The sequence below is a fragment of the Clupea harengus genome, chromosome 22 (genome assembly GCF_900700415.2).
Source record: "Clupea harengus chromosome 22, Ch_v2.0.2, whole genome shotgun sequence".
NCBI lineage: Eukaryota > Metazoa > Chordata > Actinopteri > Clupeiformes > Clupeidae > Clupea > Clupea harengus.
In genome coordinates, this window is record NC_045173.1 from 19,031,576 (window position 1) to 19,048,217 (window position 16,642).

The window sequence follows — 16,642 nt, forward strand, 5'->3', positions numbered from 1 at the left end:
TTATCAAATTCAATCTCTCTGGTACTCCAGTGACCTCTCCTGTGTCCTAAAGAAACACTGCCTAACAACCCCTATTGAGTTACTATTGTGGGCATGCAACACCATGGATTTTCAAAAAATGCTGTGATGTGATTTTCTGATTGATCTAAATATTAGTCTTATTCTCGTTGGCTTCTCTTGAATAGCATATAATTTGGTCTTTATTGTTTTCTAGACAGATCGTTCAAACAATATCTTTGCCTGAACATCAACCTCAAAGAAAGGACAGAGCCAGATGGCAAGTGTAAATGGAAACTGACCAGCAAACACACATTAAATATTAACCTGTTCTAACTCTGGACCTTGTGAGCTGTGTACAGGGGCCAGCGCAGGGGGCTGTCCTGTAGGCCTACCTTTTAAGTCGGGTGACCAGATGCAAACAGACCAAATATGGGAGGAGTGGTACGTTTGTGTGGGACACATTACGCACGCTGAGAGGTAACCTAAAACTTTGATATAATGTCTGTCCAACTGAATAAGAAACAGTATTCTGCCTTTCAGCTCGTAAACACTTTGTCTTCTAGTCGATTCCACAGCACACCAGTTAGGCCATAAAAGATACAGCCTACAGCTTTTGCTATATGAAAGATATGATGAACACAGAGCTGTTTGTCATCCAAAAGGCATACTAATTTTGCAACGTAACATGTCTTTATTGATAGACATCCAACATGCATTGGCCATTACAGGCCCATCAAAGGCAACTGTCCTTAAGCAAAGCAGCAGGCATCATGCAGCTCAGGTCTTTCAAGTTATACTCCTGACCTGACCAAATCCAACTGCAACATAAATAAGGAACAAAATAAAATATCACATAAAATAAAACAATTTAAAAATGCAAATCTTTTGGATGAGTAGCATGGTCAAAAGGAATAACAAATCAAAATAAAAAATAACTCTTTACACTTTTCTCACTCATTCTTTACTAAAAGGTTATTGTTTTTTCTTTGTGGCCATGATGTTGCCTGGTAGCTTTTACCTTTTACCTATCTGCAGTTTGTGTAACACAGTTAATCGGCCCCACAGTTTGATTGACGGCAGTCACAGCCTCTTGATGACCATCTTCACGGCACTCTTCTCAGCCATTGGATGAAAGCCAGGCTCTTCGAAAAGCTTAGCTATGTTTCATTTGTATGGGACGAGTTGGTGATTTTGAGTGGTAGCACTGTTCAATAGAGTGATGAGTGTCGCTGCTGTGTTCTTATTTCTGACAATTAAAAACCAAATGATCAATGAAAATATGGGACATTATCTCAGTTTGACAAAGGGTCAAAATGCTGTTCAGTACAGCGCAAAGTGGGAAACCCGGTCACCCTACTCTCAAGTGGCCGACCGTCACTGTGACATTACCTAAAACCCTGCTGGACTTGGAATAGTGCGGCCTTAACAACACCCCATCCGTTGCATTACTTCTTTCAGTGAATCACGAGCGCTTAATATGACAAATACAGACAGTGCGGAATGTAACATTAACGTGTCATAGGCCTATCTTGTCATGTCACGTCTGGCGCAGTGTGAGTGGGAACCCCCCTTGAAACGCGGAGCTTTCCTTTTCAGCTCCCCACCAGTGTCACCCAGGCCGCGGGGTGAGTTACTGACCGTGGAGAGGGCCCTGAGACGTAGGTAATCTCTCAAAGCGACCGCTCACACACACATGAATTCACTCGCCTGTGGAGGATCGTAATCCGGCTTTTTCTGCGTGTTGCCTAAGGGCAGCTGGTCCCGAGAAGGAGATATGCATTTTGCAGAATTGCGCAGGCAGGTTACAACTGGAATAAATGATTGCACGCTCATTTTCAAGTTTGGTTGATCTCAAAGAATAATTTGTATAACAATATTATGGTTTTAAAATTTCAGTCAGCAATATAATAAGCAACTATACATAATTTAGGGGAAACAAAAACATAACTTTGAACAATTTTAAATATGCTGATACAATTCAGTACAAAAATAAAAGCAGTGAAATGTATTCAAATATAAACACAACTATTCACAAACTGTTCATTGCTACAAACACCTTAACACCCCTAAATCCATCTTCTGTGAATTAGGATGCCAAAATAAAGTCGGGTGTATAAGACTAAGGAAGCAACGAAGGCGCCCCTGCTCAAGTCAAGAGTCCGATCAAAAGAATCCTTGGCGTCTTTTCTTCCCTCTTAATCCATGGTTTGAGGGTGTTTACCTTTGGAGTACCGATTTGTCACGGCGTGAAAACTGCAGTTTTCTTCTTTTCTTCCGATGTTTGACTGGGTGGTCATGGACAAAAGCGATACAAAGCAGTGATTCCATAAAGACCCTAGCGTACATATCCACAAATCATCCATAAATAGTGGCAGATTTCCAGTACATTGAAATCTGATGTAGTTTAACAGTTGACTTCTTGTTGTTGGCTGTGATGACTCTAAACAACATAAAATGTGTGTTTTAAAAACGGAGGTATTACATGAGGTATACCTTACTGTGATAACTGTAAACTCCTCTTTCTCCTCCCCTGACAACACATTAATACCGCAACCGTTTTCTGGTGTGAGCAGAGAACATAATCATCTGGTTGCCCTTAACAGAAAAAAAAACATTAAGTGGTTGCTGATGTTGTGTGATGGCTTTCATGCATTCTTTCAGAAGTTACACTTTGGGACAACATATAGCTGCTGGAGTTGTTTCAGAATGACCCTGAAGCAGATATAGACGGTGAGTCATCAGACACGTGTAAATTGCTTGTACATCATTCCAAGACGTCAATGTGCAAATCTCCTCTGTTGCTGACCTGGTCCCCCCTAGCAAATGACACACGCTCCACATGTTAACAGTTGCTAATGTCACCATGATAGAGAGACCATTTTTGAAGTTTGTGTTTTGTTGGTACTGAAAGAGGGAATGAAGCAGGTTCTGTGCTGAAACAGAGTTCTTCTGCACCCTGCAAGCTTCTGCATTCAGAAAAGTCTTTTTTAAATTCCATCTGCAACAGGCTCTTTTTCTTAGTAGGGAAGAACCACACAACAGTCCAGACTGGAGAAAGTTAGGTCTCTCATACAAATATTAATGGCCCTCTTGGCGCTGTATGAAAGCTCAGGTGCTAGGATTTATCGTCTTGAAAAACCTAAAAAAAAAAATGGAAACTTTAATTTATAAAGATGCAAATCATTATACATACAGGTAAAATGTCTTAATAGTCACTAAGATTCATACTAAAATGAAATTAATTTAAGCAAATTAAGTTATCTTTCAAATGTGCATTCAAATAATGTATCAAAGTGCAGCATCTAGCCAGTGTATGGCAGCTTCCTGAAGTAGAAACTAGCACTAGGAAAACACTTCCAGATAACATCTGACTCAGACAAAGAAATAGATTTGGCCCTAATATGGCTGAGATCAGGACCAGGTCAGGCCCACATTTGGGCCGGACCCACTCCAAAATCTCCTTCTAACTGGACTTGGTTTAGTCCCTCTGGTCACCATTTGGAGCATGTCATTAAACAGAACAAACAGAACCACATCACACAGGGGGAACTTAAAAGAGCTACATGGTCTGTTTGTTATATTTACATGTGTATGTCAGAGTGCCTGTGTTGTGGTGTCTGGCGGAAGGTCCTGTGATTGTCGTAAAAATATTGTGCACTAACAAGGGAATTCATCTCGCTGAACTGTGTGAGTCTTCGGAGATACACAAACAACTAACTCAATAAAACTGCGACAGCGGAGACAGCTGGTCTGAAGAGGATGTAGTCGTCTACACAGACAATAGGGGTAAACAGACCAAGTCCTGATTTCTAAACAGGGCAGAAGAAGTAGAAACTTAAAGGTTAAATAAATAAATAGGTGGAGGGGTCCTTACCTACCTGGTTGCGCGTTTTGTGAGATTTCTGCAGCCAGACCCGCCACTGGTCATAGAGTTTGATGGACATGCTGCTGCAGCCGTAGGCGTGTTTGCGCACCCAGCCGAAGAACTGCTTGAGGTCCCGCCTTAACGTGGAGTTCTGCTGGCCCGACTTCGAGTCGCACGAGCCGCCCGTCAGCCTCTCTGAGAACAAAGCGCGAGAACAACAACATTTAAACACTCTGTCGAGGGATTGCTGCTCTGGACATTAGGCTTATCTTGTATCCGTGGCCGCAGTTTACACTGCACCCCAAACAAAAAGCCGGATAAAAATAAATCCTGGCCACTTTCAATAAATATCTGACTCCGTGCTTCCAGATGGCTAACACCGCAGCGAGGCAGAGGCAGAGAAGACGTAATCTGTGAATCTAGAGTGCGTGGGGAACTTTGAGGGGAAAAAATATCAAGTTAATGATCCCCTGTAGCTTTTTGGTGAACCACGAAATGGAGATGGGGATGACTTGGCTAATGTGTTTCATGTGTTAGTGCTCCACATGCGACTTGATTGCATTGTCTCGGCAATATGTGTTTTATTATGGGACGACACAGTGAGATTAGCGTAGATGCAGTAGAATCCACAGTGTGTTCTATTTGAGAACCTCTTTCATTGCATAGCATAGGCCAAGCTCTAGGGCACCATTGTTGTTTCATTCAGTGTGCTGTCAAACATGTTGAAAGTAATAAAAGTTGTTTTGGACAAACAAACTTGACCTGTTTTGTGCATAACATAATTTCCATGAAAGTGTTCTCATAATTACTTGAATAAAGATTTTATTCATTAAGTGCATGGCTGAATCAGACTTTAAACAATCAACTTTGTGGTTATAAAAGTGTAAACATCAATTTGAGAGCGAAAGGACTTCATCAGCTTTAATTCAATTATCTTTATCCCTATTGCTCCATTAACAATGTACATTGTATCAAGCACTTTACAGAACCAGAGGCCTTACAGCCTTAAAGGTAAAATGTGTTGTTTTTGTTGCCAAAAAATCAATAAAAATAAAGATGGTATTTTGAGGGGACAGGAAAACAATTGTATTGACCCGATAGTATACATGTTTGCTCTGCATTCTCTGCATCACGTTTCTTGGTTTGAGGTGCTTTGAAGTGTATTTATTTAATTTTCATGGTGTCAGAAATGTAAACAGAATGTAATGATCCTAAACAATGAATCGGAATGAATGGAAATAGTGTGAAAGCTGCCTTTTCCCTATGCCTTTGGAATAATGTAATTATTGTGACGAAAACCAAAAAAAATGTATTACACCTCTAAGCAAGCACAAAGACGACCGAGGCAAAGTAAAACTCCCCCTTTGATAAATAGTTATTGACCAGAACCTAGCTCAACTGGGGAGACCAATTTCCCCGAGGCTAGCTAGTTTTACTGATACCTTATGTTTTACCGTATATTTAATGTTTATTCACAATCTTTCTTCCAAGGAACTCCACAGCTGATAAATGGCACTGGTGCATGCCACCCATGCTGAAACTGCTGGTTCTTTTTTGCACTGTTCTCACAAAAAAATATAGAAAAAACCCTAATGTGCCAAGAGCCTACACTAGAATCTTCTTCTTCTTCTTTCAGTTCCCTACCTTGAACAATGTCACATGCGGTGGAAATACGGCTGTTATTTGTTTCAAGTGACAATTTAGTTTGTTTGTTTACTTTTTACACAAGTGTTCTTTCAGTACTCACCACTGAGTGGAGTGGAAGCTGCTGTGGGGTGGCTCCAGTCGCTCCAGATGCCAGCCTTCCTGGAGCCCAAGATGCCCACAGGGTTACAACGCACCTGGACAAAGTACACCGTGCCCGGCCTCAAGCCTGCCAGCCTGCAGGAAGTCTGGTTCCCCACATCATCTACCACCTGTAGGAAGAGAGAGAGAGAGAGAGAGCGAGAGAGGGAGAGAGAGAGAGAGAGAGAGAGAGAGAGAGAGAGAGAGGGAGCAAGTCAAATCAACATCAACGGCTTTCAAAACAAATGCCTTTCATGTCCTGACACCGACAGAACACTTCAAGCCACTCGAGACAAAGAGAGGGAATCGCTGTGCAATTCACGAACGGGTTCACACACGCTCCTCTATATGGTTTTTTTAATGAGCAGAAAAAAAACTCTTCACACTTCTCACTGCTTCAGGGCGGGGATATAAATGACACTTCCACCAAAACCCACATTCAGTGTCGAAAAGGCCATTATGAGATACGCACAAACAACACACATGCGTGCACAAACCCACACACACAACACTCTCAAAGGCCACACACACACACACACACACACACACACACACACACACACACACACACACACACACACACACACACACACACACACACACACACTGTCTGCCACACTGCCCCCAGTGTAAATCTGTTATCTATTACTTATTACAGATTGAGTAATTGGCCCCGGCGAAGACAGCGCCAACAACGCGCAGACACGGCCCAGGCTGTTTATCCCTCCGCTAATTTCCCCTCTAAATACCAGAGAGAGTCCAGAGAGCAGCCTGCTGGGGCGTAAAGGCGGGCCAGATCTGGGCCGTATCTGTTTCTAGAGCTCGCTGCTACCCGGGCGGTTGTCAGAGAGGTAAAGCTGGGATGGAGATGCAGGACATAATAATGGGATGGAATAATGGAATAGCAGGCAGCATAGCAGGACATAATAATGGGAATTTGAAGTTTGTGAAGATGAGTGTGCAGTTATGTATTTGTGTTTAGAGTTTTGAGAAATGGAGCGTGATTTCACTCCCCCCACTCACACTCCAAAGTCATTATTTTAAGCATTTTAAGAAAAAACGAGGCTGCAGCGCCAATTGTGTCATCTTGTGTCAATTTGAAGAAACAAAGGCATACTGTTTTGAGGTGAAAATCTTAAGAAAGCCTAGTGCATGGCAAAGACTTTAAAAACGAGTGGGCCTATGCATTGCAGCCATACTGGCCTTCGTCAGGGCACAAAATGTCTGAATAAGACAAGCCCACTTGATTTTAACTTCTTTGCCATTCTCTATTAAGGTCTTTCTTAAGATTTCTTAAATGGCTTTTCTAAAAATGTCACTTCTAAACAGTGCGCCTTTGTTTCTTTTCTAATTGATCAGTATTTATGTTCAGTTCAGTATCATTACAGCACCATCCTCTTGGAAAAAACACACCAAGAGCTCTCATTTCAGTTAATGTGAATGAATGCGCAAAAACAACATGTTGATGTTAAAACTACATCTTAATAGAGACATCTTGTTGCCAATATTATGAGGCCAATATATGGGAGATAATAAGATTACAGCTTGAGTCAATTTGGTTTACATGCATGTATGCAAGCATTATGCTAGGTTGAGCATGTGAGCAACCAAAAAAGTATTCCTTTGTTTACAGTTTAAGAAATTGCAAATATTTATGAGGCACCATTATGTCATTGACTAAATTGTGTTTACGAAGCTCTTCCAATTCATGCCCTTATTGCTGGATTGTTTTGTAAATGGCCAAACAATACTTTTGACAGCACTGTGACGCAGAGCCGTTTGAAACGTTCCACTTTATGTAACCAAAGCCTCTGCCCAGCCCAAGAGGAAACCTGCCTAATGATTGAGTCCATATGAGAAACTCAGGAATGGTGGAGCGAGATGCCTTCATTTGAGAGGCGAATTAAGGTCTGAATGTGCTAATGCCCTGTGTTTGCATTTCAACGTCCTATTACAAATAAAATCAACTTTGTAAGCGTTGAAAAAGGAAAAGTGAAAGAAAATAAATAAGTAAATAACTCTAGGAACTGAAATGGAGATTAAAGCATTTGAAAGAGGAAAGAGGCGGGAGGCATGCAATAAAAACATGCCTTGACAACCACAACCCATTAAAACGACGTGGCACAACCCCACTTTTCAAAATACGCTGTGGTGCATTAAGTCATACAGACATTCACACAGGCTCCATATCTCCCATTAAATTCGATATCATTTTCATTCGCTTTGGTTCTGCCATTAAATTCTATACTATCATTTAAGTCCCTTTGAATCTCGCATTAGCATTCTATCAAAGTCACTTTGAATCTGCCAAATGAATGAACGTAAATATCTGCACAGACACCCATCCTGTCCATTGTATTATATATTATTGTTGTAACTCACTTTAAAAAAAAAAAAAAAAACATCTGCCAATTGGACAAACATAACCATACACATAAACAGACGCATAACCATACACATAAACATAACCATACACATAAACATAAATATTAGTTGCAGCCACATACCTTCCACTCGACGCTGTCCTCCAGCCGGTAGCGGATCTGGTACTTGGCCTGGAAGAGGAAGTCCTTGAGGGCGGGTGGGGTGCCCCAGCGGACACTCAACTGGTCCTCCAGGTCACCCACGCGGCTCACGTGAACATTAGCAGGGGGGTCGGTTGTCACTGGAACCAGAGGTGAGGGTACAATCAGAGACAGGCGCTACCGCGGTAGAGGCAGAAATCAACTGGTTTCATTCACCCAGGGCCAATGCCTGCCCCCTCGCTTTCATTTTGGAGCACTTGAGGGAATATTCTAATGTTATGGATAGGTATAACAGTGCATGTAGTAGTCGTCCATTTATCAGAGTCAACTTCAATAAATCAACTTATTAGCTCAATAAAGTCCATTGACAGAGAACTTTGAAGAAATGTACAACATTTATAAACATTACAAATAAAAAAGTAACAGGATTCCTCTCACATATCATTTTGTGCCATAATACTAGTTTAACATCTGACCCTGGCATACAAAATGATTCTGACCCTGGCAACATGATTCTGTACTTCTCTTCCCCTGGAGAGTACGACATGCGTTTACCCTGAACTCTTCTGACCCAACTCATTTGGAAATGAAAGAAAGGAAGGAGGGGAAAAAAGCCCAAAGACCTTGACAACACAGAAGGCTACAGCCCCCCCCCCCCCCCCCCCCCCCCCCCCCCAAAAAAAAAAGCCTTGGAGCGATCCCAGAGTGCAGGACTAGGGTTAACAAGGCGTTTCATCACGGATACATTTAGTAAAAGAATGCACCGCTTTAGCAAGCACCTGTAGGCCAAGACACCTCAGCAAATCATGCCTGTAATCTGTAATAACCTTTAGCTTGCCTGAGGGAGCAATAATGTTCCCTGTTGTGTGTGTGCATGGAGGCAGAGAGCATTTGGGTGTGGTGTGTGTGTGTGTGTGTGTGTGTGCACATCAGTGCGTCACGCTTCCAGTGGCACTCTCACACTGCTTCAGCCCCACAGACAGGGTTGGGACCCCGAGACAAAGGCTGGGTAATTACAGGTGTGTAACACGTGGCCCACCGAGGAGACGCCTGAGAGTTGCTTTTGAATTATTCGTCAAAGTTGTGTGTATTTTTGTCTTTGTCTTTCTTTTAATATATTAACTTATCTCTTGCTTATAATGTTATCTTGTTAAGAGTCTGTAATTCCATTTTTATGAAAGTTTCTGTGAAGCTTTTTTTCTGTGTGGGGTTCCCATGAGAGTGAGGCATCTTGTGGGAGTCCTGGCCAGCCCTGCAGGACTCTAGGAGATAATAAGGGAATCTAAAGGGCTTTACTGGGCTGACTCTTACATCTCTGGTCAAAAACCCTCAAGTATTACAGCCGGAGGGGGGTTTTGTGGTATTACGTGGATTACTCAAGAGCCTGTAAAATTCCATTCTCACAGGAGGGCGAGAGACCAGCGGGGTGTGTGAGGGCATAAAAATATGTGTGTGTGTGTGTGTGTGTGTGTGTGTGTGTGTGTGTGTGTGTGTGTGTGTGTGTGTGTGTGTGTGAGTGAGCGTGTGTGTGTGTGTGTGTGTGTGTGTGTGAGTGTGTGTGTGTGTGTGTGTGTGTGTGTGTGAGTGTGTGTGTGTGTGTGTGTGTGTGTGTGTGTGTGTGTGTGTGTGTGTGTGTGTGTGTGTGTGTGTGAGTGTGTGTGTGTGTGTGTGTGTGTGTGTGTGTGTGTGTGTGTGTGCACGTGCGTGTCTGTGTGTGATTGAAGGTGTCTGTGTGGGCACAATGAATGAAACTTAAAAGGGGTATGAGCTCGTCAAAAGGAAGGGCGAGTCCACAGCAATTCGTCATAGCTCCACCCTGCTCTTTTGCCAAAGACAGACCGGGATGCTCTCGAGTTCCTTTCTCCCAATCTGGCCAACTACACCGTACAATAGTTCAGTGGCTACTGGGATAGGTCAAGAGGTCAAAGGTCCACCACTCACCCACGTCTAGGATGTCCAGGTAGATGACGTCGGAGACGGCCGTGCCCAGCTGATTGGACGCCTCCACCCATATCTCATAGGGTGTGAACAGGGCGAGTTCACTGGGGATGTAGCATGTGCACGGTTGGCCTGTGTTATAGTCCTCACACTCCTTCTCCTGCCCATACCACCTAAAGACCACAAAGACAAAGACAAAGACAAAGACAAAGAGATACATGAGATTCAGAGAGGGAGAAAGGGAGAGCAGGGGGGAGAGAGAAAGAGAGAAAAAGGGGGTGGGGTGGGGGGACAGAGAGTGTGTGTTTCTGGAACCGAAAGCCTTTGAGCGTCATCTTTTCCTATTAACTTTTTCAAGCAAAATGGAAACAAGGACTTTTCCTCAGGCATACAGCAAAATAAAGCTTAATTGAATGGTTATGTTTTTATATACAATTTCATAGAGAGCATGAAGAAATCCTAACATGTGCTTAAGGTTTTCAAATTACAAATGTGATTGTCTAAATCCTCGACCAATCCTCGACCAGCGTGAAAACTCAGGTTACTTACAGGTTTTACACAGGCTTAGACATTTTACATGCCTAAATGACTTGGATAAATCAGACCCTTGGTCAACTGGCAGCACTTCAAGAGAGTGCCTCATCAAAGCATGGATAATATGCTGTGAAGCTGTTAGAGGTAGAATCTGGACGAAAGGTTGTTGATATTTAAGCTTGACAGCCAATCAAACTTTACCCCCTGTTTTCCATGCTCCTGAAGCGACGTATTGATTGGCTGGAATAGTGCATGGCTCGGCCCAAAACCGGACAAATAGAGGACCGTGAGAAGTAATTCGCTGAATATCACAAAAGGAACAAGCAAGGAAGGGAGGTTGTATTTTGATCGGCTGATGAACTCAAATATCAACAACCTTCCGCCCGAATCTCAGACTGCATCCTCAAGCATGTACACTGTGAGGAAGGGAAGGGGGTAGGGGGCAGCTGGCTCACCTCAGCTTGTACTTGAGGGTGTATTTGGTTCTGATGAAGGTCTCGCCTTGTCCCCCCGGAGCCCACTGGCACGTCAGGTCCTTGGTGTTCCTGGACCAGCAGGTGAGGTTGATTGGCTTCACTGGAGGCACTGGAAACAGACAGAGGGACCAGGGGGTAGGCAGAGGAAAACACACACACAAAAAAAAAATTACAGACAATTCAGTTGACTGGTGTTAAAAGTCAGCAAAAGGCAGTAAAACACATCATAAAAACCTGCGCGTAAACAAAGTCAAAGCAACAGATGTGAAAATGATCGTGAAGGTGCCGACAAAAAACCCTTCGCTGTCCCACTGTGCAGGAGAAACAGCGGCGGGGCTTTCACGTCTTCAACAACGGATGAGCGCTTTCAGCTGTCCTCCTCGTTTAACTTCAGGACTCTTGCCAAGATTCCATTCAACTCCGAACAAAAGGCGGCGAGGGGAGAGTAAGTGTCGGCGTGCGATTATGGCCGACTGTGACGCGCAGGCCTGACTTCAGAGGAAGCTGAGGCTTAGCTTGGATGAACGCAACGTTTCAGACAGGCTCATCTTCTTGACATAAAAGTTGTGTAAAAAAAAAAAAGAGTTCTCCTTTCATTCACACATAGCGTGTTCTGTTCTTGTGTGTGTGTGTGAGTGAGTATGTGTGTGTGTGTGTGTGTGTGTGTGTGTGTGTGTATGTGTGTGTGTGTGTGTGTGTATGTGTGTGTGTGAGTGTGTGTGTGTGTTTGAGAGAGAGAGAGACAGACAGAGAAAGAGAGAGTGTGTGTGTGTGTTTGTGTGTCCATAAACACAAATGTCAGTTTATTTTCCATGCAAGCATTACTGTGTTTCTTCAAAAGTGCAATGTATTTTTCTGTTAAAAAACACCAGCCAATATAAGGTGTGAAAGTGCAGGAGCGTTGTGAAAGGGGCAGTGAAATAGAGCCTGAGCGTGTGTGTGCATGTGTGTGTGTGCGCGTGTGTGCATCTGTGAGAGGGAGTGTGTGTGAGAGAGCGACAAAGTGAAGTGTGTGAATGATAGAGAAAGTTGAGTGTGTATATGTGTGTCAGCGAGAGTGTGTGTGAGAGGCAGAGAAAGTAAGGGAGTGGGAGAAAGTTGAGTATGTATGTGTGTGTCAGCAAGGGATTGTGTGTGTGTGTGTGTGTGTGTGTGTGTGTGTGTGTGGGTGTGTGTGTGTGTGTGTGTGTGTGTGTGTGTGTGTGTGTGTGTATGTGTGTCAGGGAGTGTGTGTGTGTGTGTGTGTCTGTGTGAGAGAGAAAGTAAGGGCGAGTGAAAGTTTAGGAGTGAGGATGGAGTATAATGGACCACACAGGGGCTTAAAGTAAGCCACCAGAACATACAGCTATCTTAAGGGGCTTATATAAGTATGAGTTCATTGTTCAGAAAAAAAAATATATTAAATACTGCAACAACTGCAACAACTCAACAGACCAGGAGGTCAAATTTAAATGCTGTGAGCTCTGAACTCCCTGTCCCATCTGCTGCTTTCAACTCAACAGACACTGCCTCCCTCTCTTACTCTCCGTCTCTTTCTCTCCCTCTCGTTTTCTCCGTCCCTCTCTCTCTCTCTGTCTGTCTCTCTCTCTCTCTCTCTCGCTCTCAACTTCAAATTCAAATAACCTTTACTGGCATGACCATTTCAAAGAATTCTCTCTCTCTCTACCTCTCTTTCTGTATGTTTCTCGCTCTCTCTCTCCCTCTTATCTGTCTGTTTGTCTGTCACTCTGTCTCCCCCCCGCAGGGACTTACTGCCGACGTAGAGGCAGGTGCCGGCGAGGACGTGACCGCCGCTGTTGTGGCACACCAAGTTGTCCCCGGAGCGCTGGCGCGACCCGGGCAGCGGGGGGATGGTGACGCGAAGGGCCGTGGCACTGAGGACCGTGTAGGAGCTGCTGGGCAAACGCTTGCCGTTCAGCGTCCAGAAGAGTGAGCTGGCATGCAGGCCCAGCTCCGAGCTGACCGAGCAGGTGGCCGTCAGGCTGGTGCCGATCTGCACAGCCGGGTCTTGGGGGTAGATGCCAGCCAGCTCTGGGAAAGGGAGAGAGGAGATGGACAGGATGAAATACTAATGAACCACAAAAAAAACCTAACAAACAAACAATCACACAAAAGCACTCTAAGTGAGGAGAGTTGAAGGGTGCTGAATAAGATCTGAATTTCTGAAAAAATAGCTTTCTTACATAAAAGAGATGACTTAACTCTAACTGCCAAACTCTCTAAGTGCTATTCAAATTGCAACTTAAATCATTAAGTAACCATTCCATGCGTATGAAGAATGATGAGGACATTTATTCATTTCGGAAATCTAACCCGACTGAGGTTCAGGCCTTTAGCTTCGAGTATAGAAAATGAAAATAAGTTATATACCTCAGAGATCAGTGTAATGGGATTGTTACTTAAGCTGAGCGTTTCCTATACACATGCTACACTTTTCATTACAAGGAGGTTATGCTTGGCCACTGAATTTCAGTTAAATCACCTTTAAGCATGACAGCGTCACACCAAAGGCTCATAGGGGGAAGGAAAAATCTGGACCTGACACAAAACAAGCCTTTTCCTCTAAACATTTTAATGATAGTGGCAATTATCTCTATTTATTTTAACTGTCTGCATAGGAAATGGGCTGTGAAATATCATTTGTTTTTAGAAAGTCTCGTGAGGTAAGCCCAAAGCCCTGTGATCACGGAGGCAACACTCTAAACCAAGGCAAATATACAGCGCCTCGCCGTTAATCCCAAGGATCAGCCCGCTCCCACTGTGATGATGAAAAATGGGAGGCTGTTTTGTGACGGTCTTCTCTGTGTTGTCATTCGGCAAGGTTACATGAAAGCCTGCTAATGTCTCGGTGTTACTCTCCTGCACTCTGTTTATGTTCTGCTCAGGGCCCAGCAGGGCTCGGATCCAGCTGCGTGAGTGTGCTTTTAAAATACAATACGCTTGCCTTCAGTGATCTTACAGGGAAAGGGTGAAAGCGCTTTTACATATTGACATTCATGTATACAGATTCACACAATTACATCCATGTGAATCAAACAGGCTTTCAAGTAATTAATTCATTCTACCAAATTATTTAATTCTATAATTTAATGTATCAGGGGGTTTAAAGTTTTTTTTAACTTAATTTGTTAAATTATTATAGTGTAGCTTGTTTGGTTTAATTGGAGTAATTAAACATTTTGCAACTGCAAAAGCAAAACTACTGAAACATTTTCAGCATGGCTTTGCAGAAATGTGCAGAAAGTACTGATAATACAGGCTACTCACTTATATGACTAAACCTTGCTGTCAAAGCAAGATGAGGCATAGGTAAAAAGACAATAAGACTAAAGTGAACAGCCTTTGAACTGTGCAGGCAGCTTGTAAGCCTATATGTGGTCGACATTAACTGATTAGTCAGACAAAGGTAAAACTGAGGAATGGGAAAACACTCTAAAACGCGCGGGGAAATGAAGTAACTGTTTTGTTGCGGCTCATAAAGTACCACACTCCATGTGTTAAATGAATTATGGCCTGACCTGTTGAAATTCTAGCCCCTGTGAGATAATAATATTAATAATATACATTTATGCAAAAAAACAAAAAAAAACATACTTCATATTGTTTAACAAAGAACGTTGGTCTGGTAATTGTTTATAACCTCCTGGCAAGGAATTAACTAATGTTTACTTGTTAAATGTTTCAGACGGATGAGATTTGTAGCTACAATTTCACAAGTGAAACTGACCATTTATCAACTGACAATTTTTCATCCAGCGATTTATTTTAGTCTATGTGTTTCACGGAAGGCTGGTCTCACCTGGTTCTGTCACGGTAGGCCAATTGGTTAAACATCACTGGATGCGTCAAGAACTAGGGCATATACAGCCATGCAGTGATTAGTTGGTTGTAACCTACGCGTATCACATGCAACTCCTGTACTTACGGGTCGAGGAAGACAGCACACCAGGGGCAGTCAATATGAGAAACAATAACGTGATCATATTTCAAGGAATGTTCGTTTTCTCTCCGTACAACAAAACGAAATATCTTCTTATTCTTGGCGTAAATATTTCACACACGCATGCAGTCCGACGACACCAGATCCAGAACTCTTGATGTGGGAGCCTGTCCTTAGTTGGTTTGGCTATCGTATCCAAGCAGGCGGCTTTGTGGATGTTAACAAGCAGTCCCAATTTCAAACATATCTACAGTTGGAAAACTTACTTGTCTACGTCTAGGTAAACTTGTGATGTGTAATGTCCTTATGTCCAGTTTTGTCATAGTTTACCACGGTGAACTGCTAGAACACATTCAAGTTTATACTTTGTAAGCTCCTCCCCTGTCTTCCCACACAGTCACTAAGTCATTTTTGCCTCTTTCGTTCCTTTCCGTCTTTTCGTTGTCTCATTCCTTTCTCCCATTACGGCGTACGCTGCACACTCCGACATTTGCTCGCGTTCTTCTTGGTTGACTCATGAATAGTAATACTGGAGGATTAGGTCACCTGTGTGCCGTCAGCCTTTGACAGCTATTACAAAACGATGTATGTGTACAGCAAGCCCTCTACGGCATAGGCTATGTAAAACAAATCAGTACCCACAAAAAAGACCTACAGCTGTTGTCATTTTTTTCCAAAGTTTTGGTCGTATGTCTACCTGTAAAGATTTGCACAGCCAATCCGTGTCCATTTTTGTATTTGCTATTATGAACGGTTCATGGGCAAACCCCTCATTAAGGCCTTTATAGGCCTACTCAATGTAGACCACAGAGGCAACATGGACAAGAGAAGCTAGTCTATAGGCTACGGCATATTCGCCTTGGCGCAACAATGTTTGTGGAACGGTGAGATAACCTACAGATAGGTCATAGCGTTGGGTCGACTAGGCTACAGCAGTTTTTACCAACTGGGCCTTGACTAGTTGATCGCTTTTCAGAATGGAACAAGAAAGTAGCGGGAGACCATATTTGGTAATTTTCGAACAGGACAGAATAACAAAACATCCCTTCTTTCCTGCCCGTGCCTTTGTAATTGCCGTGACTAATGTTTGACGAAGAGCACTCGGGGCATGTCTGAGGTGCGGAATGGGCTAGTGAGTCACATTTGCCTAACGAGAAAGTGCTTGTAAATACAATAATCATGACAGCCAGTATGTCTAAATTCACAATGCCACAATGCTACTCTTTATCAATTCAAGTGAACCAGCTTTTGTTCTGGTGGCGATTACGGCCAGTCTCGTGGCGAGTTTGTCCCGTAAGTGGGATGACTATAGACTCACTTACTACCGCTCGCCCCTTTCCCGTTATCATAGATTCGCATGACTAATTTTGGCATTGTGGACACAAAGCATCTTTCATAAAACCGGACAGAGAGCTTTTTTCTCTTCATTCATTCATATTTTTTTTTTTACAATCACTGGCCAGTGCAGACATTAACTTGGCCAGTATTTAAAACTTTAATGTACCTTTTCACCCCCAGGATTGAATCAACCATTCCATTCTTTTTGCCATAGGCCTATTTTCAATGTAAATTCTACTTT

At 43.1% G+C, this 16,642-nt stretch overlaps 1 protein-coding gene across 2 annotated transcripts; it reads right to left on the reverse strand.

The window, feature by feature from the left end:
• Positions 1-1,845: 1,845 nt before the first annotated feature.
• crlf1a (cytokine receptor-like factor 1a) lies at positions 1,846-15,763 on the reverse strand. Of its 2 annotated transcripts, none has more exons than XM_031560244.2 (8): positions 15,049-15,763; positions 12,876-13,154; positions 11,103-11,232; positions 10,117-10,286; positions 8,158-8,315; positions 5,613-5,781; positions 3,875-4,060; positions 1,846-3,139 (listed from the first exon to the last, which is right to left on the reverse strand). In XM_031560244.2, exons 1-8 carry the CDS (start codon positions 15,104-15,106, stop codon positions 3,123-3,125), a joined length of 1,167 nt encoding a protein of 388 aa, XP_031416104.1. In that variant the 5' UTR covers positions 15,107-15,763; the 3' UTR covers positions 1,846-3,122. The 2 variants fall into 2 exon arrangements, with proteins under 2 accessions (XP_031416104.1, XP_012690710.1); XM_012835256.3 differs by having other exon boundaries at positions 3,879-4,060; positions 15,049-15,762.
• Between the last annotated feature and the right edge of the window lie 879 nt (positions 15,764-16,642).

What these genes read in the sequence shown, in the direction of transcription:
- crlf1a (XM_012835256.3), bottom strand. Translation starts at nt 15,106, where the DNA reads ATGATCACGTTATTGTTTCTCATATTGACTGCCCCTGGTGTGCTGTCT. An exon ending in CACCTGCCTCTACGTCGGCA is followed by an intron (nt 11,233 to 12,875) that starts GTAAGTCCCTGC and finishes GTCTGTTTCCAG; the next exon opens with TGCCTCCAGTGAAGCCAATC. An exon ending in CCTGGACATCCTAGACGTGG is followed by an intron (nt 8,316 to 10,116) that starts GTGAGTGGTGGA and finishes CTCTGGTTCCAG; the next exon opens with TGACAACCGACCCCCCTGCT.